The following is a 26,692-nucleotide window of genomic DNA, read 5'->3' on the forward strand; positions in this document are numbered from 1 at the left end:
AGTACCTGGTCAGGAGCCCCTTTACCAGTCAGTGCCTCCAACACAAACTTCCATTACTGTAAGCTACAATTTTCTCATAGAATTTAGGCTGTAGACTGTTCAGTTGCAGAATGCACAGAATAATGACACAAGTTAAAGTAAATCTGGGAGTCTTATAGAAAACTTGAAGAGAAAATAAACTTATGAGATAATGAATTGTATGCATTAGTACAGCTAAGAAATAGAACATTATTAGCAAAGAAAAGAGTCTCATATTGTTTCCCAGTAAAGGAAGAGTTAAGAAACTTGAGTTGTTATCTATGCAAAAGAGCTTCTCTGAGCTCTTCACAGTCCTGCTTTCTGAAGCACTCATCTCAGAATCCGGAAAGCTTACTGACTATTTGGGATTTGGGCGTCCCATATTCGCTAATGCAAAATATCGGCTATTGGGTGCCAAAGAAGAAATTAGGGCGCCCGACAAATTTGTTTTTTAAAATTTGTAAATGATCAGTTCAACTTTTTATACCATTTTTTAATTTTGATGATTTGTAAAATATCGTTTTCGCTTTTTATATCATTTTTTCGTTTTGATAATTTGTAAATGATCCTTTTAACTTTTTACAGCATTCTGAAATTTGTTTTGAGAGTTATAATTTTGTCAAATATAGTTTAAAGAGAAAGAGGGTTATAGGGTTAGGTGTCAGGAAGGGGATTTTAGGGTTAGGCACCAGCAGGGGGGTCTTCGGTTTAGGCACCACCAGGGAAGTCTTAGGGTTAGGCACCACCAAGGGGGTCTTAGGGTAAAGGCTCATACACACATCCAGCACAGCAAACCACACAACATGACCAACCACATAACAAGTTGTTTACCTGACAAGTACATACACACACGCCAACCAACTGAACAACCAACTCACTTAAATACAGTGGCGTAGCTAAGGAGCTATGGGCCCCGGTGCAAGTTTTACATGGGGCCCCCCAAGCACTCTATACATAGCAATTGATACAGCGCACCAAAACCTGCCAAGGATTTCCACGGTGTCAGAGGTGTAAGAAGGGGATGGGGAACAGTTTAATGATTACTACTATTTAAAGCAACTATAGAAGTGATTATTACCAGCTCAGGACCAATAGAGAGCTAATATTGTGCTTGAAGAAGGGAGGGGCCCCTTTGGCCCAAGGGCCCCAATTTGGTCGCTACCTCTGCACCCCCTATTACTATGCCACTGCTTAAATACTATGCGTGGAAGCTAAATGGCAAACTTCACAACATGTCCACATTCAAAAACAATAAAGTTGTTCAAACGACACACGCATTCCAACCTGCCAGATAGTTGGTCAGATTGATCCACTGGTTGGATCTGGCAAACAACCTGTTGGTCATCTGGTTGTTTGTCAGCTGTACACATGCCCAACTTAACTTCCAACAGATAAGTTTGGAAGATAGTTGGACAGATTATTGGTAGGTGTGTATGAGCTTTTAGGCACCACCTGGGGAGTCTAAAGGTTAGGGAGGAAGCAAGAAAAAGGGTGCCGGCGGCTAGTGGACAAAAAGGGCACCGCCATAGACTCTAATGCAATTATCATTGATACGATGAAAAAAGCAGAAAAAAGGGCGCCCAATAAATATAGCTAACAACATTAGAACATTAAAGTTTTTGAAGCATGTTATCATTTTAGAAGCTTGCAACGTATAGTTTTTGTCATTATTTCGTTTGTATGTACAGATTTTATGTTATCAAAGAGATTATTGTTTCTATGTGTTACAGGGTGTTTGTGCAGGGGGAGGGATTAGGGTTAGGCACCACCGGAAGGGTAGTTAGTGTTAGGCACCACCCAGGGGGCGGTTAGAGTTAGGCAACGCCAGGGATGGGTTTTTTTAGGGTTAGGCACCACCGGGGGAGTGGTTAGTTTTAGGCACCACCAGGGGAGGGTTCTGTGTGAGAGTGGGGTTGGGTTAAGCTGTATTGTTGAATAACGTAACAATTTTCAACGTTAATATATATATTTCACATCTGTTTTAAAACGGTATTTATCGCTAACAAATTACGTTAACAATGTTTATTGTTATTGAGATTCATTATCCACCGGCGCCATTTCCTTATCCAGCCAGGGCCTTTTTTCCTGGCGCCCTTTTTTCATGCATGCGTTAGCGATAGGTAGATGGAGGATTCTGTGTGAGAGTAGGGTTAGGTTTAGTTGTAGTAATAAAGTAATTACAAATGACACTCTGTATTTTAAACTATAAAACATAGCAGAGCTAATGATCGTTTGAACTTCCCTGCAGTAATACTTTAAACAACCAAGAAACAGTGAGCGACAGGATTAGATAAGGCATACATCATATAAGGGCGCCTGGTATAGCCGAAATTTATAGCCCCATTGTAAAACTTGCATCGGGACCCACAGCTCCTTAGCTACACTCCTCAGCTACGCCACTGGCAGCTGCTACCACTACACTCTACATCCCCCCCACCACCACCCAATTTCTCTGCCACTTATTCTCCACTGGCGAAGTGGCAGTCATGCTGATCACCTTTTTATAACCTGTGTGTTCACAGAAGTAAATGTGGACGGGATGTGGAAACTTGAGGTGGCAATCTGCCCTGAGGGAGCAGCTGACTCCCACCCTTATAAATGTGCTGATCAGCAGACTGCCACAAAGTGCTGTTATTTCTGCAGCTGATCATCACTTCTATAAATAGGCCCCTTAATGATTTTTCTTAAGAAGCGGGGTTGAAATTAAGGTGATGCAATTTACTGACTAATTCACTGGACTAAAAAAAGCCAGCTTCTGGGACCTGCTAGGAGTCTTTATCCAGCAGGATATCACGCTTGAAAAGTAAACCTAACATGTTTCAAATGTTTGCATGTATCAGTCTATTGAGATAGCTGGTAAATGGCTGATAATATTGATGGAGCAGAGTGGTCTGCACACGCATATATGCACCCAGAATAACAAGGTCTTAATCCTTAGTGCTTAGGTTTTTTATATTTTAGATTAGAATTTAGATTAAGACCTGTGGGCTTGATTCACTAAGACAAATAGCATGCCTTATCAGAGTCAACATGCCTTATCAGAGTATCATAGCAAGTGCAACAAACTTATGCCTGCTAATTGGCAATGCTGAGAGTTCCATTCGTCCTGCTCTGAGCCCCTGCGGGTCCAATCACTTTAAAGGACATTATCCCCGCACTTTGATTGGCCCAATAGGCTGCCTGTCACTTGACAGGAAACTTGACAGGCAGCCTACTGGGCCAATCAAAGTGCGGGGATAATGTCCTTTAAAGTGATTGGACCCGCAGGGGCTCAGGGTAGGATGAGTGGAGCTCTCGTCATTGCCAATTAGCAGGCATAAGTTTGTAGTGCTCGCTATGCCACTCTGATAAGGTGTGTTAACTCTGATAAGGCGTGTAATGGTTAAGGGCTCCGCCTCTGACACAGGAGACCTGCGTTCGAATCTTGGCACTGCCTGTTCAGTAAGCCAGCACCAATTCAGTAGGAGACCTTGGGCAAGTCTCCCTAACACTGCTACTGCCTATAGAGCGCGTCCTAGTGGCTGTAGCTCTGGCGCTTCGAGTCCGTCAGGAGAAAAGCACGATATAAATGTTCTGTGTGTAAATGTTCTGTGTGTTAACTCTGATAAGCCCCTTGTGTTTTGATACCACTTGTGGATGTGGCAACCTGAGCAGCTGGTTTACTGTTTTATGACCATAGAGATAACTTCAGTGAAGCACCTGTATTAACTATTTGCACCCAGTATAACTAGTTAGAACTCTTTACTGAAGAAAATCATACACCACCATCAGGAAATTCAGCGTACTTAGAACAGAGAGGAACACAGAATGAATACAGGAAATCCCAATACCATAGAGATCGTTGCAGTACTTAACATTTTACAATGATTTAATCTAATCTTATACTTTTGACGCCTCTGTTTATTGTATACAATTTTGAGTCCACCCTTGGTGGAGGGTTGCTACCCTTTCTTCCTGTCTACATCCTGTCTAAAACCCACTATAACTCCCTCAAAGGAGCTATGTGAGAAATTTGCCTGCTACTTTGCTGACAAAGTATCTTCTATTCGGTCTCTCATTCAGTCCACAGCACCCAAGACTCATGCAACTAATGGAAATAGCTGCAAAAACAACCTAACACCCTGGACTGATTTCAAAAGTATTAGTGAGGAAGAGATCTCAGACACCCTCTGTCGTCTCCACCAGACAACCTGCGACCTGGACCCTGGACCAACTAAACATATGCTGAAATGCCCTGACCTGCTTGGTCCAGCATTTCACAAAATAGTAAATTGCTCTCTGCAAGCAGGGAGGTTTCCTACCTCTCTAAAAGAAGGAATCATCAAGCCCCTTCTCAAAAAACCTTCCATGGATCCAGATGCTATGAGCAGCTACAGACCTGTCTCCAACCTCCCCTTCTTAGGTAAAGTTATTGAAAAGGCTGTCTATCTGCAACTTGAAACCAGGCTGTCAGTAAACAACATCCTGGACCCTCTACAATCTGGCTTTAAGAAACACCACAGCTGTGAAACAGCCCTCATCCAAGTCTGCAACGATCTGCTCATGGCAAGGGACAGAGGGGAATGCTCCATCCTAATCCTGTTGGATCTCTCAGCTGCTTTTGATACAGTTGACCATGAAATCCTGCTTAACAGACTGCAGGAGTACTGTGGCATCAGTGGATCAGTCCTCCAGTGGTTCAGATCATTCCTGACTGACAGAACACAGAGAGTATCCCTAGGACCTATAATGTCCAAACCTGCACCTCTACAATTCGGAGTGCCACAAGGATCAATCCTATCCCCTCTGCTGTTTGCAATCTACATGTTGCCACTCGGTACACTTATCCAACGACATGGCCTGACGTACCACTGCTACGCCGATGACACACAGCTATACCTGTCCTTCAAACCTGGTGGAACAGACCCTACCCCAAAAATAAACTCTTGCTTAGCTGAGCTTCAGGCATGGATGAATGATAACTGGTTGAAACTGAATGCTGACAAAACTGAGGTCCTGTTTGTCCAAAGCCAGTGCTCGCCATCAAAACAGCTCTATCCTAAAGCAACACCAATCAGGATTGGGAATTCAGACATAAACAGCTCCAACCTTGTGCGCAGCCTTGGCATACTAATCGATGGGGAATTGAGTTTCAGAAACCAAATTTCATCTGTAGTTAAATCTTCCTTCTTTCATCTGAAGAACATTGCAAAGATTAAACATCTGATTCCCCCAGAGGATCTTCAAACCCTAGTCCACGCCTTCATCACATCACGGCTGGACTACTGCAATGCCCTTTATGCTGGCCTCCCCAAAAAAGACTTGCGTCGCCTGCAATTAGTGCAGAATGCTGCTGCCAGATTGCTAACAAACCAGCCTCGCCACTGTCACATTACACCGATCCTTCGCTCACTGCACTGGCTACCAGTAGAATGGAGAATACTCTTCAAGATTGGACTGCTGACATTCAAATCCCTGCACAATCTGGGCCCTGGATACATGAAGGACTTGCTGAAGCTGCACCACACCTCTCACAACCTCAGATCAGCAAGTTCTATAAACTTGGTCACTCCCAGAGTGCACCTCAAAAAATCTGGAGACAGAGCCTTCTGTCATGCTGCCCCTACTCTTTGGAACTCCCTACCACACCCAGTAAAGACAGCACCATCCCTGGAGCTATTCAAATCCAGACTGAAAAGCCACCTGTTTAGCCTGGCATTTCCAGATTTATAAAATTCTTCCCCTGTACCACGATGGTCGGAGCCATGCGCTTTGAGTCCCACGGGAGAAAAGCGCTTTACAAATGTTATTTGTTGTTGTTGTTGTTGTTGTTGTTACAGAGAGCGACTTCTTAATCCTGAGTGGGGTCAGGACAATCTCCCCACCAGCCTTTACAGTGGTCGCCTGCTGGTGACCCCGACTTGTGAGTATCTAGCAATACAAACTTTTTGCCACCTTGTCCAGTACGAATTACACTATTGGGGCTCTTGGTGTTCCCTGTTTTTATCCATCAGATATTGCTCTGCAGTCACTGTTCAGGTGCAAGTCTACAGGTGGTAGGCCAGTTATAGGTGCTTGCCAACTTTCCATCTGCAGACTAAAATATCAGTTTCATTATGTGCATGCATGCCCACACATCAGTGTGTGCATGGAAAGGAGGAGGTTGTAGGTGGTCCCTGAAGACGTAAGTGGAGGACAGCAGTGCACAGTAATGGTAAGACTACTGAAATACAGCCTTACTTGTGGCAGGACATAAACATCGAACAGCTGCATTGGTCATGGAGAGAATCCAAAGACATAACAACAAAAGTTGTTTAGGTGATACCTTTAATGACTAACTGTACAAGATATCTTTGCAAGCTTTCGAAACTTTAAGTTTCTTCTTCAGGCATGTTTCAGAACTGGATCAGAACCATAAAACTTAAAGTTTTGAAAGCTTACAAAGAAATCTTGTACAGTTAGTCATTAAAGGTATCACCTAAACAACTTTTGTTGTTATGTCTTCGGAAACATCGAACAGTCAGAGCTCTACCTCTTTCACACTGGAGGCTGAACTGCATTCACTATTCCTGTGTCAATGTATGGTATAGCTAAGCAATAGAAAGCCAAGTAGCTGCAGTTTGTGGTCCAAACAGTGCAGGGGCCCTTTCACACCCACAGCGTATCAATCTGATTTTCAGGATGGTTGTAGTTTGTCGATTGCAAGGTCATGCATACTAATTTTCCCAAAAGGCAGTCTCTGACGTTGCTGCATTTGGCCATTGAGGCCAATGTAAAGAAAATTGCAAATTTGCGATTGCTAGTGGAAAAGGGTCCTTAATATATGAAGAGGGTAAAAAATAGAATGAAGCACATATAGACCACAGGTGCCCACCTAACCAGGCGTTCCTTCACATCTCGATGAGTTGGATCAGGTTTCCGCTTACAAGATGACACTTCCATCTCTTTCCCATCCACCATGAACCTCCGGGTAATCCGCACTCTTCTTCCTCTATTTTCAGTGCTGTTCTCATTTTGATCTAGATGTATGTCCATGCCCTGTACACAAAGAAAAAATTACCATTACTTGCATAAACATCTACTTTGGAACACTCCAATGTTATGTGAGATATCTTGGCTGCTAGGAGAAAGTACTAGCCTATTTTAGAAAAGAAACTGAAAAGAATCTTCCAGCATAAACGTTGTTATGTTTACCTAACGAATCAAGCTGTTAGTAAAGTGCAGTAGTTAGCAGTAATTTATGTGCTGGTTTCAGCAGCCTTGCTGGACGCCCAGTAAAACTTGTTTAAAATGCTGATCCACATATTGTCCATAACCAAAATACTGGCCTGACCCAAAAAACAATACAGACTTGCGCACATTGCTCTACTCATTTCTGTCAAAAGGCGCAGCTAGGTTTAATACTGTGTTTGATACTGTAGTACTGACGTCTCTAGAAAGAAATTGCAAACAATCTCAATGGACTCCCACCACACCACTCCCTTTCCCAAGCTACCCTTATTTATGTAGGTATAAGGTATCCTACCTCTTGTGTGTCCTCTTGCAATGACCCAATTTCCTGTGGTATTCCACGTCCATTGCCTTCAGATCCTTTCTTTTCCTGAGCAGCCCCATTTTCCCCTGGAATGATCTTCTGTTCACTGGGATCAATAGCCCACGAGCATCGGGCAAATTTCAACCTTTTATTTGGCACAGTTTTATTATTGCATTCAGGATTATCTTCATTCTCGCTAGACTTTACTTTACTTTCATCTGCACATTCCATAAAAACATTATCATCGTATTTCACTCTGCATTCTTCTCCTCTGATAGAGGAAAACTTTTTTGTGCTTACTTTGACAATACCTTCCGTGAATTTAAATCTTGAGATATCATGAGCTAAAGCAATTTTTTCAATTTCTGAAATTGGTAATGTCCACCTTCGAAGCAATCTCCCAGAGGAATTCTGCACGTCTGCACTGTTTCTTCTAATGTTTCTCTCATGGTTAGGAGGCAGTGACCTGAGCGACACTGGAAGTGTCTGACCACATGTGTCCATATCACCGTGGCCTTCTACTGCGCTATTGTCCAAAGTATTAATTATACCAGTGGTTACATTGTCATGAGGTGAATTTTCATGTTCCTTAGCTGATTTCTCTTGTTGGCAGGATGTATGTGGCTGATTGACCACAATAGCGTCATTAGTTTCCATTTCAGATGTATGGACAAACGTATCTATGAGGCATTCTTGAGTTTGTCCAGACTCAGAACTACTATATAGGTCACAAGGCTTCTTTTGTTCATCACTGTCTTTATTATCCTTTCCAGTTTGCCCTTTTTTACTTTCCCATTTCACCGATGCCCTTTTATCTTTTGAAAATAAATTAGCCTTTTGCTGCACATCAGTCTTTTTCACATCTTCGGAAACACACTTCACACTTTCTGTCGTCACTTTAGCTATGTCATTGCTGAAAACTCCGCTAGGTTTCTGAGGATCAGTGTTCTCAATACTTCTGTCTTCTCTACGATCTACTTTACTAACCAGACCTGGATCACTTGATTTTCGCTTTTCCCAGGTGGCGCTAAAACTTTTCTTTAAATTGCATGGCATTGATAAAGCTCTGCTCAACTTCCTAGAAGCTATGCAGGGGTCTGACTTCTGAATGACAGGTGAAAAAGAAATGGACATCTCCAGAGCTTTCTCACTGGCATGAAGGGAATATAAAGGGTTTTCAGACACAATCATGTCATTAATATTTCCTTGGGTTGAATTTTGAATGTCCTGTATGTACTTTTCAGAAATGCATTTAGAGGCCTCCTTTAAGTTCAAGGAATTGTTGTTGCATGTTTCCACACTTTCGATATTTTCCATCTTTGTCCTGTTTGTCTCTATTATACTAGAAGATACAGATTCTCTTACAACAGTTTTTGCTGGAGTATCCTGAAGTGGGTGTGTGTTCTTCCTTTTAACATTCTCCCTCTCACGAATCTCACTATCAACGTTCCACTTTACGGATGCCCTCAAATCTTTTGAAAGTGAAGGGGCAGATCGCCTACGCATCTGTTTCAAGAAACTTGTACCTCTCTGTATTGGCACAGGTGGTTTCTGGATAAGGACCTCCTCAGGTTCTTCTTGGGCAGGTGTGTACAACCCATTCCCAGCACATTTATCCTCTGGCTTTACTGATGGTGCTTCTACAGAAGGCTGTGCATTTGTCAAAGAGTTATTATCGATGGTTTTACCAAGAGGAAGATCAATCTGAAAGAAATATTGTAAGACTATAAATATTAACTAGGTACAGTAATGAAATTGTGTATACATTTGTTTAATGTCTGACGCGTCCTACCCACACTCAAGTTTTTTTTGCTGCGATTTGCAAAGACTGCGTGATTGCATAGTCTGCACTGTCACACGGTTACCAACAAATAACCGCAAACGTATTCTGATTTCCATTCATTGTAATTGCCAAAAATATTGCATGAGAACGGAATAGCTGTGCGTTACATTGGCACTTTGGTTTCCGACTGCGCTCAAGTGAGGAAGCTGCCTAGGCCTTTGGAAACACTAGTGAGGTATATGGAGAATAACTTCTAAACTCTGCAAAAAATCAAGTTCTATAATGAGAGTTTGCTGGATTTTTTTAACTTTTATTCACATTTTGATTTACACATTACACTATTGTTTAAAGAGACACTGTAACGTCAAAAAGTTCCCCTGGGGGGTACTCCCCTCGGGAGGGGAAAGCCTCAGGGTCCCAATGAGGCTTCCCACAGGGGTCTCGCTGCAGCCCTCCGAACAGCGGCCCGACAGATCCGACAGCTTGTTCAATATTTACCTTTCCAGGCTCCAGTTGAGGCTATTGGCTCCGAAGTAGACGGAAATACCCGATCTCAGTCGGGTCGACTCTACTACGCAGGCGCTGGAGACTTGCGCCTGCGCAGTAGAGCAGACCCGACGGCGATCGGGTATTTCCGCCTACTTCAGCGCCGAGAGCCGCCACAGCACCTGCGCAGGAAGCGGGAAGGTAAATATTTACATCGCCGCTGTTCGGAGTGCTACAGCGAAACCCCCGTGGGACAGAGGATGGCGTGTGAAGCCTCATTGTGAACATGAGGCTTCCCCCTCCGGAGGTGAGTACCCCCCAGGGGAACTTTTTGATGTTTTGATGTTTTTTAAGTAGGTGTTAAAAAAAAAAACACATCACATTCTAATTTTTCCATACAGTGGCTTTGCGGGGCATGGGACCTAGGTAGTTCTACTCTCGTTTTGCAGTGCACATCTAGCTTTCTGACCTGAAGAAGGGACTACCTAATACTGGTGGTACATCTGGCTATTGGGGCTACCTAATACTGGAGGCACATTTGACTACCTATACTGAGGCACCCTACCTAATTATGGGGGCACATCTGGCCACCTATACTGGGGAGGACCTGCGTAATACTGGCTAGATAAACTGGGCTGGAAGTCTTTCTAATACTCAGGGCACTTTGCTGGAGAAAATTGCCCTGCCCTGGTCTGCATCAGCCATCCTGCAGCCAAACCTCCTCTGGGTTGATGTTGAATTTTCACTACTGATTGCTCTTTTATTCCCTAGTGATGAAGCCTGATGTTCTACCTGTTCTACCTGTTCCCTCCCTATATGCTCTGTGTGCCCAACTATCACATAGCTCCCAACTGTCCCTCTTTTGGAGGGACAGTCCCTCTTTGGACTCTTTGAGGGACTCTTTGGAGCCCTGTCCCTTTGTCCCTCTTTCTTCCTCATTTGTCCCTCTTTCTATGTAATATATATATATATATATATATATATATATATATATATATATATATATATATATATATATATACTAAAAATGTGTTTGATTGACTCTAAACTTTATTTCCATCCTTTAAATCGATATATTATTAATTTTAAAATGTTAATATGAAGGAAAATGAACCAGGATAGAGAGGACCAGTGTGGTTTGAATTATAAAACAACATATTTTTCTTATTAAATCTTTATGGTATGTGTGATTAGGGTGTGACAGGGGCGTGATCAGGGGTGTGGCTGAGTTGTGGCTTAAGAGTCCCTCTTTCTCATCTCAAAAAGTTGGGAGGTATGCTATCATCTCATAGCAATAGGCAGCTGGCTAAGAGCCATCTCTCACTACCTGATAATGGGTAATATATAGAGAGAGCTGCTGCTCTGTATTGTTACACCCACATACAGGAGTTTAGTGAAGGCACAGAATTACTAGTCATAATTTCTATTCAAGCTGTGACACATGGTAAACCCACCTTTAGAAATCACAGCCTGAGAGGGAACTATCAGAGAATCATTAGCAGATGACTTATGTAAAGGGAAATATCGTCATATATTTCCACATTGTGGGAAAGGTTAGAACTTCTGTATGTTTTTTTCTTATTGATATGTCCCTGCTAGTGAAGCTCCTCTAACTGTCGCAGGTGATACAACAGGAAGTGAGGGACACAGACAACCATAAAACAGAGGTTTTGACCCTTTTCCAGACTACTTAAAGAGACTCTGTAACATTCAAAACATCCCCTGGGGGGTACTCACCTCGGGTGGGGGAAGCCTCCGGATCCTAATGAGGCTTCCCACGCCGTCCTCTGTCCCACGGGGGTCTCTCCGCAGCCCTCCGAACAGCCGGCGACTGTGCCGACTGTCATTTCAATATTTACCTTTGCTGGCTCCAGCGGGGGCGCTGTGGCGGCTTTCCATTCCGAACTACACGGAAATACCCGATCTCATTCGGGTCCGCTCTACTGCGCAGGCGCAGGAAACTTGCGCCTGCGCAGTAGAGCGGACCCGACGGCGATCGGGTATTTCCGTGTAGTTCGGAGCCGACAGCCGTCAGAGCGCCTGCGCAGGAGCCAGGAAGGTAAATAATGACGTCACCGCTGCCCGGACTCCACGGAGGGCTGCAGCGAGACCCCTGACGGATGGAGGACGGCGTGGGAAGCCTCATTAGGATCCGGAGGCTTCCCCCACCCGAGGTGAGTACCCCCCAGGGGATATTTTTATGTTACAGTTCCTCTTTAAAGGGAACCTGAAGCGAGGAAAATTATTTAAAATAAGCACATGACGTAGCTACAAATTAATATTACATACTATACTCACCGCCAGTTCCTCTCAGAGGCTCACCATTTTCTTCTTACATTGATCCCTTCCAGTTCTGACAATATTTTGTCAGAACTGAAATATACCAATTGATGTCAGTTATATACAGTGGGTTGCAAAAGTATTCGGCCCCCTTGAAGTTTTCCACATTTTGTCACATTACTGCCACAAACATGAATCAATTGTATTTGAATTCCACGTGAAAGACCAATACAAAGTGGTGTACATGTGAGAAGTGGAACGAAAATTATACATGATTCCAAACATTTTTTTACAAATAAATAACTTCAAAGTGGGGTGTGCGTAATTATTCAGCCCCCTGAGTCAATACTTTGTAGAACCACCTTTTGCTGCAATTACAGCTGCCAGTCTTTTAGAGTATGTCTCTACCAGCTTTGCACATCTAGAGACTGAAATCCTACTTTTGCGGAAGTTCGATTCGCCCCATAATGCACTATGAGGGTCAACTTTGACCCTCTGCATCACAGTTAGCAGGCACATTGTAGCCATTCAGGCTACACTAAGCCCTGGAGCCCCCCCCCCCCCCTTCCCTTATATAAGGCAGGTTTGCCGGCCATTACACTCACTCATGTGCCTGCTAAAGACAGACTAGGGACAGCTGCTGCAGACTTGTTCTCCTAGGGAAAGATTAGTTAGGCTCTTGGCTTGCTCCTGGCTCAACAGCTCTTTTGAGAGCTCTAATGTTTTCCTGATTTTTTTTTTGTGTGTGTTGCTCACTGAATTATACAGCCCTATCTGTTGCAGCTGGACCTTGGTAATTGTTATTACTGTGCCAGCCAGGCCCTGCCTAACTATCTATACTGGGTCACCTACCTATGCCTACCTAGCTACTGGGGCACCTACTTACCTATACGGGGACACCTACCTACCTACCTATACTAGGGGACCTACCTATGCCTACCTACCTATACTGGGTCTCCTACCTATGCCTAGCTAACTACTGAGTCTCCTACCTATGTCTAGCTAACTACTGAGGCACCTACCTATGCCTACCTACCTATACTGGGACTTCTACCTATGCCTACCTACCTATACTGGGACTCCTACCTATGCCTGGCTAACTGCTGGGACACCTACCTATGCCTAGCTAACTACTGGGACACCTACCTATGCCTACCTACCTATACTGGGTCTCCTACCTATGCCTAGCTAACTACTGGGACACCTACCTATGCCTACCTACCTATACTGGGTCTCCTACCTATGCCTAGCTAACTACTGGGACACCTACCTATGCCTACCTACCTATACTGGGTCTCCTACCTATGCCTAGCTAACTACTGGGACACCTACCTATGCCTACCTACCTATACTGGGTCTCCTATCTATGCCTAGCTAACTACTGGGACACCTACCTATGCCTACCTACCTATACTGGGTCTCCTACCTATGCCTAGCTAACTACTGGGACACCTACCAATGCCTACCTACCTATACTGGGACTCCTACCTATGCCTACCTACCTATACTGGGACTCCTACCTATGCCTAGCTAACTACTGGGACACCTACCTATGCCTACCTACATACAAGAAGATAAAAAGGTCATTGCTTCATTGTGGACACACCAAATTTGATCAGCTGGACAGTCATTGTTGTTCTATCATTGAGCTACCACAGCCCGGCGACCATATGGGCTTGAAAACCGCCACGGCCTACACTCTCGCCATGGTGCGCACCAGTCCAGCATGGCCGCCACTATGCAAACAGCTGTTTGCAGTGCGTTACACAGTGAGTTTGGTGCGTCAGTGTGAAGCAGAACTCTAATTACACTCCCTGATTGATGTATACACATGCAAGATGTTTTTAAGCACTTTAGGCCTGCAATTTAGCATTCAATGTAATTTCTGCCCTTAAAACGCTGCTTTGCGTCACATTCAGATTTTTCCCCGGGACTTTGGGCATGTATCCCACTCCGCCATGCCCCCCTCCAGGTGTTAGACCCCTTGAAACATATTTTCCATCACTTTTGTTGCCAGCATAATTTTTTCTATTTTTCAAAGTTCGCATCCCCATTGAAGTCTATTGCGGTTCATGAACTTTTCGGCGAACCGAACCTTCCGCGAAGGTTCGCGAACCGAAAATCGGAGGTTCGCGACATCTCTAGTTTTCTTCCAAAATTGCCCTGTATTTGGCTCCATCCATCTTCCCATCAACTCTGACCAGCTTCCCTGTCCCTGTTGAAGAGAAGCACTCCCAGAGCATGATGCTGCCACCACCATATTTGACAGTAGGGATGGTGTGTTCAGAGTGATGTGCAGTGTTAGTTTTCCGCCACACATAGCGTTTTGCATTTTGGCCAAAAAGTTCCATTTTGGTCTCATCGGACCAGAGCACCTTCTTCCACATGTTTGCTGTCCCCCACATGGCTTGCGGCAAGCTGCAAACGGGACTTCTTTTGCTTTTCTGTTGCAATGGCTTTCTTCTTTCACTCTTCCATAAAGGCCAACTTTGTGCAGTGCACAACTTATAGTTGTCCTATGGACAGATTCCCCCACCTGAGCTGTAGATCTCTGCAGCTCGTCCAGAGTCACCATGGGCCTCTTGACTGCATTTTTGATCAGCGCTCTCCTTGTTCGGCCTGTGAGTTTAGGTGGACGTCCTTGTCTTGGTAGGTTTACAGTTGTGCCATACTCCTTCCATTTCTGAATGATCGCTTGAACAGTGCTCCGTGGGATGTTCAAGGCTTTGGAAATCTTTTTGTAGCCTAAGCCTGCTTTAAATTTCTCAATAACTTTATCCCTGACCTGTCTGGTGTGTTCTTTCATGGTGTTGTTGCTCCCAATATTCTCTTAGACAACCTCTGAGGCCGTCACAGAGCAGCTGTATTTGTCCTGACATTAGATTACACACAGGCACTCTATTTAGTCATTACCACTCATCAGGCAATGTCTATGGGCAACTGACTGCACTCAGACCAAAGGGGGCTGAATAATTACGCACACCCCACTTTGCAGTTATTTATTTATAAAAAATGTTTGGAATCATGTATGATTTTCGTTCCACTTCTCATGTGTACACCACTTTGTGTTGGTCTTTCATTTGGAATTCGAATAAAATTGATTCATGTTTCTGGCAGTAATATGACAAAATGTGGAAAACTTCAGGGGGGCCGAATACTTTTGCAAGTCACTGTATCAGCAGCTGTCAGTTTCAACTGAATGTGCAAGGTAATGTCCATGTTTCCCTATGGCTCAAGTGGGCAATACTACAGTTTAACAGTGTGCTGACCAGGAAGCTGTTATGAGGTAATGGCCATTTTTAAAATGGAGGACGGAGAATTCCATTGATCACAGTGGACAAATGGGACGCAGGAGAGGAGAAAGAGATTGAGGAGTAGACTACACAGGAGGTAAGTATGACCTGTGTATGGTTATTTTGACTTTTTTTATTTTCAGTTCAGGTTCTCTTACCTACAGCTGTTTATTCACCTAAAAGAGTTATTCGGATCATTAGTGACATTGACAGCTGAGCAACACCCAACCAAATTGTTCCCTTCCTCACGCACCAGCTGAAAGCTACTCCCTCCTCCATATAAAATGTTAATCTACAGCGACACAGGGATTTTTAAACACTTTCTGACGAGGCGCGCATGCGCGGAAGTGTATTTTTTACAATACTCTTCCGTGGACATGAATTCTTCGCCAGCAGGAAGTGAGCCTCATTTCCTGCTTGGCCAGATGGGGAATACCACGTAGTAATGCGGTATTCCCCAGAGGCCTGTTTCCAGTTTGCAGTGTGAAACTAACCTGAGGGAAAACATGGAAGTTGTGATTTATCAGAATTTATGAATATGATAATAATTCCCATGTATATGTAAAAGCTAGAAGTGGCCGTGTCCCTGCGGCCAATGTGCAAAATGGATTATAAATCAGGGCGGCGTCGTTCATCTCCCCCGGCTCTGGCTCCTCCCCTTGAGTTCTGGCAGCTAGGGAAACTTGCGCCCTTCCCCCCCCCCCCCCCCCCCCCCCGAGTCGATTGTGGCAGCAGGTAACACGGCCACTTTAAGGTTTGACCGACCAGAACCCAAAGTGGCCAGACTTCGTGTTCTGGCCATAAACACAAACACACACAAGAAAAGACTGCCTATAAATAGTGGAGGGTAACCATTGAATCAATTGAATCAAGTAAATAATGAATCCAAAATAGTCTCTAAATTATCATCAATTTATTAGGGACATATCCCTTTAAAAAATATATTAAAAACAAATACAATTAAAATCCCCCAACATTGTAAATAAACAATCACCTCTAGACCACTGGATAATAAAGTTGCAGTATATAGGGTACAAGGACTTCCTCTGGTATAAAGTGTTGGTGCTAACAGTGCAAACAAATCTCTCTACTGTGCACACATACTAATAATGTACAAAAAATTACAAAAATATAAAAAATGTACAAAAGTGCAAAAAAATACAAAAATATGTGCAAAATTGTGCATAAAATGTATCCAAAGGTACACCATGAATGAGTTCATATGTGCAAAAAAATTCTAGGAGCAACAAAGACTAACAGTGTGCAAAAAAGCCAAATAGATGAATGCATGTAAAGTGCAATGACAGGCTGAAGCATGAAGTGTAAAAGGAGGAAATACTTTACCAGTGGTGGTCGGGAGGAGAGAGGGACAGCCTAGGTGGGCCTTTAACAGTAAACTGGCTTTCTTGCTCACAATGTGCATAGTAAAAATCTTCGGGTTCTGGCCATAACATATATAAGAGAAGTATAACAAGAAATGACACAGATGCAAGAACATAGTAAAGTAAGCCTTTTTGTGTTACCTCAGAGTTAGCATTTTTCAGACTTCCAAGCTCTTCCTCCTCCAGGATTTCTGCCAAGACCTCGGCCACCAGTTCTCTCAGTGGGGTGTTGTCACAGACGCCGGTCACAAAGGGGTGCTTGGGGGGAAACACATGAATACAAGTCAGCAATCTATGCTGTTTATGGAATTTATAAAGGGGATCTTAACAACACCTCTAAGATAACTAACCTCAAGAAGCTCACCAGTGGAGGATCGCTCCCGGGAGTTCCTCTGTAAACACTGGATTAGAAAACTGTTAAAATCTGATGACCTAATTAGAATTAATATTTACAAAAAAATATATATAAATCATAACATATTGTAAAACAACTCAGAAATTCTGTTGATGAATGTAAAATACTGTTTATTATATAGGTAAAACTTTGTTTAAATCATGTGGAGTAGCAATAGGGGTTGCAGAGGTCTCAACCACACCGAGGCCCTGGGACCAGAGGGGGGCCTCATAGGGCCTTCCCTCAACTGCAGTATTAGCTCTCTACTGGCAAAGCTGAACTGTAACCTGGCTGTAAACTGCTTACCTTACACTGCGTGGAAGAGAAAGACACACAAACACAGACAGGAACCAGGAACACAGAGCTTCAGCTGATGATTATTTACACACTTTTGAAGCTATATTTCTGCTTTCTATCATTCTGAACAGATTCCCGTCACAGTATTAGAGCCAGTGAAGATTGTTTCTGTATGCTGGATGCGCTGGGCACAGTTCTCCATAGTAATGCCCACAGTAAGAACTGTTCCATTGTGAGTGTCATTTTCTTCATATAAAACATGAAAAAGGCCTTTGTATTGCTATTTGCTAGTAATTACTGGAAATATATGTGGCATTTAGAATTTTAGTTAACTTTGATAGTTGTCCTTTAACAAGAGACTGGGGCGGATGGCTTTACTGCTGCTTATTATAAAAAATGTACTGGAAGTCTTGGGTCATATTTTCTGTTACATAGAAAGTATTATAGAGTATGACCAGTTCGAAATAGGAGTTAATGTCTTACCACAACTTACGATACTTCAGGTTTGGGGGCTGGGACTTGAGAATTTTGAGCAAAACACGGGTTGGGTTCAGCTCATGGTGTGGTGGTTGCATCTCAGCCAGCTCAATGAGAGTAACACCCAAAGACCATACATCTGCCTTGTAATCATATGGTGCGTCCTTACACGTTTCACAGATCACAACCTCTGGCGCCATCCTGTAACCATCACAAATATAATAGAAAGGATTAATATATTGCTAATGAAAAAAAACAATAGTGTACCACCTGGAAATACACAAAGAAGAGCAAGAAACCCCTCAATCGGGTGGTTGCCATGAACAAACTAAAGATATAACAAAAAAGAAAAAATATCCGTATAGCCAATAATATGCAATCAAGACCTCAAAATATGCAAATAATCAAATTCTGGTATACTTTTGGATATATTGTAAAATAATATACAATTTGTTCACTAACCATAGTTTACCTTTTTAAAGTTTGGAAACTAGCTAATACATAAGCATCACAGGTTAAAAGTTTTGTAGTGTATGTTTTATTATTTTACTTCTTATTGTAAGGCTTGGTGGTGTATTCTCCACAGTCAGCATGCAACGCATGAGCTGACGTGGAGGAGGTACACACACTAGCACAAGGAAACAGGCTATCCCTAGTATAGTGGAGGGGAGGACTGACTCCAATAGGAGATTGTGGCGCACAGAGCCGGTGCAGATCCGACAGCCACAAACAATACTTTCGTTATAACGTCTCAGCGCAAAGTAGCGCTGAGCGCACAAACCAGAACTGAGGAGATCAGGACAGGTAGACAGAATGAACGCTTGCTTAACTAGCCACTACTTAGTGACAGCAAGCGTCCACAATAACACAGACTGGAATGAGGCAGCCAATGCGTTGCGGCGATGGCGTGCCTCACAAAGACAGGACAGGATAGTCAGGAAATAGCAGGATCAAGATAGATGAACGTAACACAGACAAATATACAATAAGTATGTATTCCTAGCGTATTACAATTACAGCTATCAATGAAACTATTTGTAACGTCTGACTAACATATGTATATATCGGCAATGAACCGATATATGACATAAGCAGGAACGCTGACTAGGACTGGAGTAATACAGGGAACAGGACTCAGAAGGATTCGCTATCTCTTCGCAGAGATGAACGCAATCCACAAACGGTAACAGAAGAGGATTCAGAAGGATTCGTTATCTCTTCGCAGAGATGAACGCAATCCACAAACGGTAACAGAACAGGATTCAGAAGGATTCGTTATCTCTTCGCAGAGATGAACGCAATCCACAAACGGTAACAGGACAGGATTCAGAAGGATTCGTTATCTCCTCGCAGAGATGAACGCAATCCATGAACAGGACCAGGAGCAGGATACTAGCTCAGCGCGGGTGCTCACGATACACGCAAACTACCAAAACGTGCTGGAAAGCTGACTAACTGCACACAGGATATAAACAGTTCGTGTACGTATACATCAGCGACACTGGTGTATCAACGTAACACGAATACAAGGAAAATAATAAACGTGCTGGTATGCATATATATGGGCAATGAACCAATATATGATGCAAAGACCAGCAAAGTATCTTTATAACAAGAAACACGATCGGGGGCTGAAGCGACAGCAAGACAAGCTTAAACTGAAGCTATGAAAACCCAAGGAAACCCTGCAGGAAGCAGATCTTTATACTGAGGTCATCCAATGGGAGCAGACATGCAGATTCCCACACAGGTGAATGATAATCAGTCACAAGCTGACAGCAGGGAAAGGCCGACAAAGCTATGCAGCTTGCATGAAAAGAGATCAGAACTACCTGAGCTGCAGCACTACTACTTCCAGCAATGCCTGCTGCAGCAGCGATCATTACACTTATCCTTCTTTTTTACTAATTATTTATCACTAGTATGTTAATGGATTTTGTAGCAAATGTAATGTTGTACTTTTGTTGCAAGATAAGAATTACTGTATATTCTGGCGTATAAGACTACTTTTTAACCCAGGAAAATCCTCTCAAAAGTTGGTGGGGGGAGCTCAAAGACGTTTCCCCGCCATATGTGGCGACCATATGAAAGCGGCAAGGGCGGTGCTGTACAAGTATGGTAGAAGAAAATCCACTCACCAGGATTCCTGGAAAGAAGTGACTTAACGCTGTCCCAATGATGAGGTGAGGTGCACCTCACTAAGAAGGTGTAAGTGAAGGGTGGAGCAAGCTGCAGGCATCCGAGTATGGAAAAAAGAGACAGAGCGGCGCTTTGCCCAGAAAAACACACCTCTTTCACCCGTCTGGCCTGCCCTTCTATCTTATTACCGTACCTCCTTCTCTGCCCCTCAGGTCTCACTCCTGAGGACTGCAGTGAAGCGGCGCAGGAGCACATCTGAGGAGATCTGAGTGGCAGAATAGGAAGTAATAGTATACTAGGGTGGGCCAGGCTGGTGAAAGAGGCGTGTTTGTGCTACCACTCTGATAGTCTTGGAGACATGGATAGCTAACAAATCCAAGCAGGCTTTGTATACAACAACCAGCCAATCGCTATTACTCCTTGCTGCAGGTGACATTTCACCAAACCCCGGACCCTCTGTGCCGGCTCGCTCCTCACTCTTGCACACTAATCGCACTGCAAACAGCCAACCACATGCACACCGAAAACTGCCACAACCTTATTAATATTCCTCTTCTCCCCCCTCGTCCCCCACCTATCTCTGCTGCTCTCTGGAATGCCCGCTCAGTCTGCAACAAACTTCCATTCATCCATGACCTTTTCAATTCCAACGCCTTCACCTTCTTTGGGGTCACAGAAACATGGCTGACGCCTTCTGACACGGTCTCACCTGCCGCCCTCTCTTATGGGGGATTCCACTTTAGTCACACGCCTAGAAGTGGGAATAAACATGGCGGTGGTGTGGGCATTCTTTTCTCTGATAGATGCTCCTTCTAGCCACTCACCCCCATTCCTTCTCTTTCGCTACCTTCCTTTGAAGTCCATGCAGCCCGTCTATACTCCCCCTCTAACCTCCAGATCGCAATAATCTACCGCCCTCCTGGCCCTGCTTCCTTCTTCCTAGATCACTTCTCTGCATGGCTCCTCCAGTTCCTGTCCTCTGATATCCCTACCATCATTATGGGCGACTTTAACATTCATGTTGACACCAACAATTCTGCCGCCACTAAACTTCTGTCACTCACTTCCTCCTACGGCCTGTCTCAGTGGTCCACTGCTCCAACTCACTCTAATGGTCATACACTTGACCTCATATTCACTCGTCTCTGTTCTATCACTGATTTCACTAATACTCCTCTCCCGCTCTCTGATCATAACTTACTAAACTTCTCTCTCTCCTCCTCTCTTCCTACCACCCTGCCTCAAGCACGCTCATATACACGCAGGAACTACCGCAACATAGACATGCAATCTGTCTCTGATGCCTTGGCACCTCTCCTCAAACAACCATTCACTGACCCTGACTCAGCAGCTGCACACTATCACTGTTCAATCACGCAAGTCATGGATGAAATTGCACCCCTCACCAATGTCCGCCCACACCGTGTCAGTCGTCAACCCTGGCTGACCAAAGCTACTAAACAGCTAAAGGGGTGCTCTAGAGTAGCTGAACGCCGTTGGAGAAAAACTAATACTAATGAGGATTTCATTACTTACAAAAAAGAGTTAAACAAGTTTAAAACCGCTCTCTCTTCTGCAAAACAATCATACTTCTCCTCCCTCATATCCTCCCACTTGCACAATCCAAAGCGCCTGTTCAGTACTTTCAACTCCCTTCTCCGTCCCCCCCTCCCTCCTCCTCCTTCTTCATGCTTATCAGCTGAAGAATTTGCAATATACTTTACAGATAAAATTGCAAAAATCCGTAGTGTGTTTTCCACACAGACCTCAAACTCCACCTCCACTCCTCCTGTTGACTGCTCTCTTTCCAGTTTCTCTCCACTCTCCGAACATTCTCTCTTCCCTTATCTCCAAATCCCATCTAACCACCTGTTCGTTGGATCCTATCCCATCACATCTCATTCCACAGCTATCCACATCCCTCATCCCTGCCCTAACATCGCTGTTTAACCTATCCCTCTCCACCGGAATTTTTCCATCCTCACTCAAGAGGGCTGTTGTAACACCACTACTTAAAAAAACATCTCTAGACCCCACCGACCTTGCTAACTACCGCCCAGTGTCACTTCTTCCATTTGCATCTAAATTACTTGAACGCCACATTCATGCTGAACTAAGTCAGTATTTATCTGCAAATTCCTTGCTTGATCAGTTCCAATCTGGCTTCCGGCCAAACCACTCCACAGAAACCGCCCTCACCAAAGTAGCTAATGATCTCCTCACAGCTAAATCCAAAGGCTATTATTCCATACTCATCCTTCTAGATCTGTCATCAGCATTCGACACTGTCGACCACACTCTACTCCTACAGATCATTTCATCTATAGGAATAAAGGACCTCTCTCTCTCCTGGATATCTTCCTACCTCTCTGGAAGGTCTTTCACTGTTTCTTATTCAGATCAGGCCTCCTCTTCACATCCTCTGTCTGTAGGGGTACCTCAAGGCTCTGTCCTGGGTCCCCTCCTCTTCTCCATCTACATGCACGGTCTTGGTAACTTAATCAGCTCATTTGGTTTCCAATACCACCTATATGCAAACGATACACAACTGTACCTCTCTGCCCCAGACCTTAACTCCCTCCTCACACGGGTTCCCGACTGCCTGGCCGCTATTTCCTCTTTCATGTCCTCTCGCTTCTTAAAACTTAATATGAATAAAACTGAACTAATAGTCTTTCCACCATCCCTGTCCACCCCTTTGCCTGATATTACAATAAATGTTAACAACACGTCTATAACATCAGTTCCCAAAGCACGGTGCTTGGGGGTAATATTTGATTCTTCTCTCTCATTTACTCCTCACATTAACTCCCTAACCAGCTCCTGCCAATTCCAACTGAAAAACATAGCACGTATCCGACCTTTTCTCTCCCATGACACAACCAAAATGTTAGTACATGCTCTTATTATATCTCGATTGGACTATTGCAATATATTGCTGGGTGGACTTCCAACTAACCGACTAACACCGCTCAATTCTGTACTGAACTCTGCTGCTCGACTCATTCATCTCTCCTCTCGCTCTTCCTCTGCTGACCCTCTCTGTCAAGCTCTTCACTGGCTACCAATTCATGAGTGGATTCAGTTCAAACTCTTAACCCTAACCTACAAAGCTCTCCACAATCTCTCTCCCCTGTACATCTCCTCACTAGTCTCCAGATACCAACCCAACCGCAATCTCAGATCTGCACACGAGCTTCTTCTATCCTCTTCTACAATTACCTCCTCACATTCACGTGTACAAGACTTCTCACGTGCCTCACCCCTCCTCTGGAATGCCCTTCCACAACACATTCGCCACTCTCCCACCTTTGAAATTTTTAAACGCTCCCTCAAAACCCACCTTTTCCGACAAGCATATTCTCTAGCTTAGGCCATGCACTCACTAAATAACCTAATTGTGCACTGCCTGTACATATACTGTATACATCCCCACCTCTTGTTTCCACCCCATTCCTTTAGATTGTAAACTGGCAAGGGCAGGGCTCTCACCCTTTTGTGTCATGGACTGTTATTAATTTAATTGCTTGCACACTGTTAGACATTTATACACTTTAGTCATCATGTTAAATCAAATTGTAATCAGCAGTGCTGTATTTTGTATCAGTGTTCATATTTGATGTACATCATTGTCTGTATCGTTATGTATCCCTTGTTTGTTTTCTTACATTATACAGCGCCACGGAATATGTTGGTGCTTTATAAATAATAATAATAATAATCGCTGGTAAGGTACATCGCTTGCCCCGATTGGCTGGTTTTTGTGTACTGGGTACCAGATACAGTACAGCACCAGTATCTGTACCTGTTTATAAAGTATAGCTCCAGTACATACAGTACAGTATACAAATGTCCAAAAGTCAGAAGGGGTAGTCTTATAGGGCGAGTATATCCCAAAATGTATATTTTAACTGGAAAAGTTGGGTGTCATCTTATATGCTCAGTCGATTTATACGCCGGAATATATGGGTAGAATAAAAACTTTTGAAAATAAAAAAAAAAGATCAATTATACAATATACAAAAAATAAATAAATACCAATGCATCACCAGACTGTAGGCTAGCAATCGGTCTGTACATTCCATTTCAACCCCATACTGCCACCCAAGGGATTGAGAGTCGATTTCTGTGGGTGACAGTACTCGTGAGGGTGTGACTGCACCTTAGGTGCCCATTAACTGTACAATATTTTCATTGTTACATAGTTATTTGGGTTGAAAAAAGACATACGACCATCAAGTTCAACCAGAAAATAAGGTACAACACCAGCCTGCTCCCTCACATATCCCTGTTGATCCAGGGAAGTTGAAAAACATTTTCAAGGCATGGACCAATTAGCCCCAAAAGGGAGAAAAATCCTTCCCCACTCCAGATGGCAATCAGATAAAATCCCTGGATCAACACCACTGGGCATTACCTAGTAATTATAGCCATGGATGTCTTTCAACGCAAGGAAAGCATCTTAGCCCCGTTATACACAGATAAAGAATTTGCCATAACTTTTTCCGGTGTCAATACATTCCACATTTTAATCGCTCTTACTGTAAAGTGCCCTTTCCTAAATAAATGACTAAAACTTTTGTTTCCTCCATGAGTAGATCATGTCCACCAGTACTTTTCCCTCAGATGTGATCATTTGATCCGAATTTTACAAGTGTAAATGATGTGTACAGATGTAAGTAGAAAGCAGCATGATTTGCACAAGCACCTGAATCTGACCTAAACTTTCTTGACACACACACGCACGCACGCACGCACGCACGCACGCACGCACGCACACACACACACACACACACACACACACACCTTGGGAAAGTTAAATTGTCTTTCATCATACTGACCAATAGGGTGTTCCAATAAAAGAGCTCCGGCGCTGTAAGGTGTGATTGTTCACCGCAGAGACACCAAAGTCCGCTGATGGGAAAAATAAGTACATTTGTTTATTAGAGGTATCAATGGGATTTACCGGGAAAAAAAATAATTCATGCTAGAGTTCTTTATCAAAACGCTAGCTAAATAGCCTAGATACAGATTTTAGAGAAATGTGATCATTTTGATAAAACCTGATAGAAACTAATGCTTACTTGAAGTTCAGCTGAATTGCTTGAAGAATTTTTAGCACAATATTGATTGTATTGCAGTTGGGAGCAGCAGAAAACCTCATATGTATTGGGGGAGGCTAGACTGTTGAATGTGCTGCATCCAGCACAACAAACCCACTACTGAGGGGCACTACTGAACATGAAAGGGGAACCCCAACACACTTGGCCTAGGGTCACACAAGGTATAAATCTGACCCTGAACAGGCAGGAATAATTAGTAGTGATGAGGGGGGGGGGGGTTCTACCCAGCTCACCCAGAAGGTAGATGGGGAAGCTAGGCTCTCAGGAATTACCACAGCTGCTGGCTAACTGGGTGGTGCTAATTGGCTTATAATAATTATATTTTGTTCATCATTCTACTAGAAAAGTCGTACAAACAATCATTAACCCTCTGCACTCAAACACTCACAACAAGCTGAAACTCTAGTAATAACAAGAACTTGAATGCAGGTTGTATTCAGCTGCACTAATGAAGGATATTTGCTTCCAAAATGGTTTGCATGCAAGAGAATTCTGTACTAAACCTTTTTGCCAGCGCTGAGGTTCCCTTCAAACCAAAAGCATCCCTACTCTACTTACACTAGTCAACAAGCAAGCAAGTAAACACTCTTAGGCCCGTTCACACTGCACGCGTTCCCATCCGCGTTTCGGGAACGCATGCAGGGGGCCGACACGCATGACATCAGACAGTGCATAGACTGCACTGTCTGATGTTCACACTGCATGCGTTCCAGACCAGTGCGGTCCGGGAACGCATGCTGCACGTATTTTTTTCCAGAAACGCACGGCTGACCCATTCACTTCAGTGAATGGGATCAGCCACGCAACGCATACAAACGTGGATGGCGTGCGTTCGTATGCTTTGCGTTCCGAACGCATGGCTGTCCGCGTTTGCTAATGTGAACGTGGCCTTAGGCTGATTTATGTGCATGCATGTGTTCAGTAGAATGGTAGAACCTGACAGTGCCTCAGTGTGAATCTCGTGAGAGCATGAAGTGTTTGCTTGCTTGTCAACTGGTGTGGGCAGAGTAGGGACCCTTTTGACCTGGAGGGAACCTCATCACTGGTGAAAGGGTTTAGTACAGAACACTCTTGAAAGCAAATCATTTTAGAAGCAAATATCCTCCATTAGTTCAACTGAATACAAATTGCATTCAAATTGCTTTATTATTACTAAAGTTCCAGCTTGTTGTGAGTCTTTGAGTGCAGAGGGTTAATGATTGTTTGCGTGTAAATCACTCCCCTCAGCACCTCCTTTCCCATTTGAATTCTGGGTCCTCAAAAGATGAGCATAGCTTCCCTTGCTTGTGTACTAGAGAAGTCACCTTCTGAGGCTGATGTGTGTAAGCAACTTTCAGCTCTCTCTCCTTCTCTACAATGCTATAGTCTCTACTTCCTATATGGATCAACTGCATGATAAATAACATGAAATTTAGAAGACACAATGTAACGATGATGCCCTAAACTGTAGGCCCAGAGATGGATTAATGTGTAAATAGGTCCTAGATAGACAAGATACCAATTTAGG

At 43.7% G+C, this 26,692-nt stretch overlaps 1 protein-coding gene across 1 annotated transcript in view; it reads right to left on the reverse strand.

The window, feature by feature from the left end:
- Nucleotides 1-26,692, reverse strand: part of LOC137562974 (STE20-like serine/threonine-protein kinase) — a 104,304-nt gene that overhangs the window by 55,120 nt on the left and 22,492 nt on the right. Inside the window, exons 5-10 of the mRNA XM_068274848.1 lie at nt 24,904-24,976; nt 17,930-18,124; nt 17,106-17,187; nt 16,897-17,013; nt 7,523-9,235; nt 6,872-7,035 (exon numbers count right to left, since the gene is read on the reverse strand). Coding sequence (XP_068130949.1) covers nt 6,872-7,035; nt 7,523-9,235; nt 16,897-17,013; nt 17,106-17,187; nt 17,930-18,124; nt 24,904-24,976 — 2,344 coding nt within the window. The remainder of the gene's footprint in view (nt 1-6,871; nt 7,036-7,522; nt 9,236-16,896; nt 17,014-17,105; nt 17,188-17,929; nt 18,125-24,903; nt 24,977-26,692) is intronic.

Source organism: Hyperolius riggenbachi, chromosome 3 (genome assembly GCF_040937935.1).
Source record: "Hyperolius riggenbachi isolate aHypRig1 chromosome 3, aHypRig1.pri, whole genome shotgun sequence".
NCBI classification, from domain to species: Eukaryota; Metazoa; Chordata; class Amphibia; order Anura; family Hyperoliidae; genus Hyperolius; species Hyperolius riggenbachi.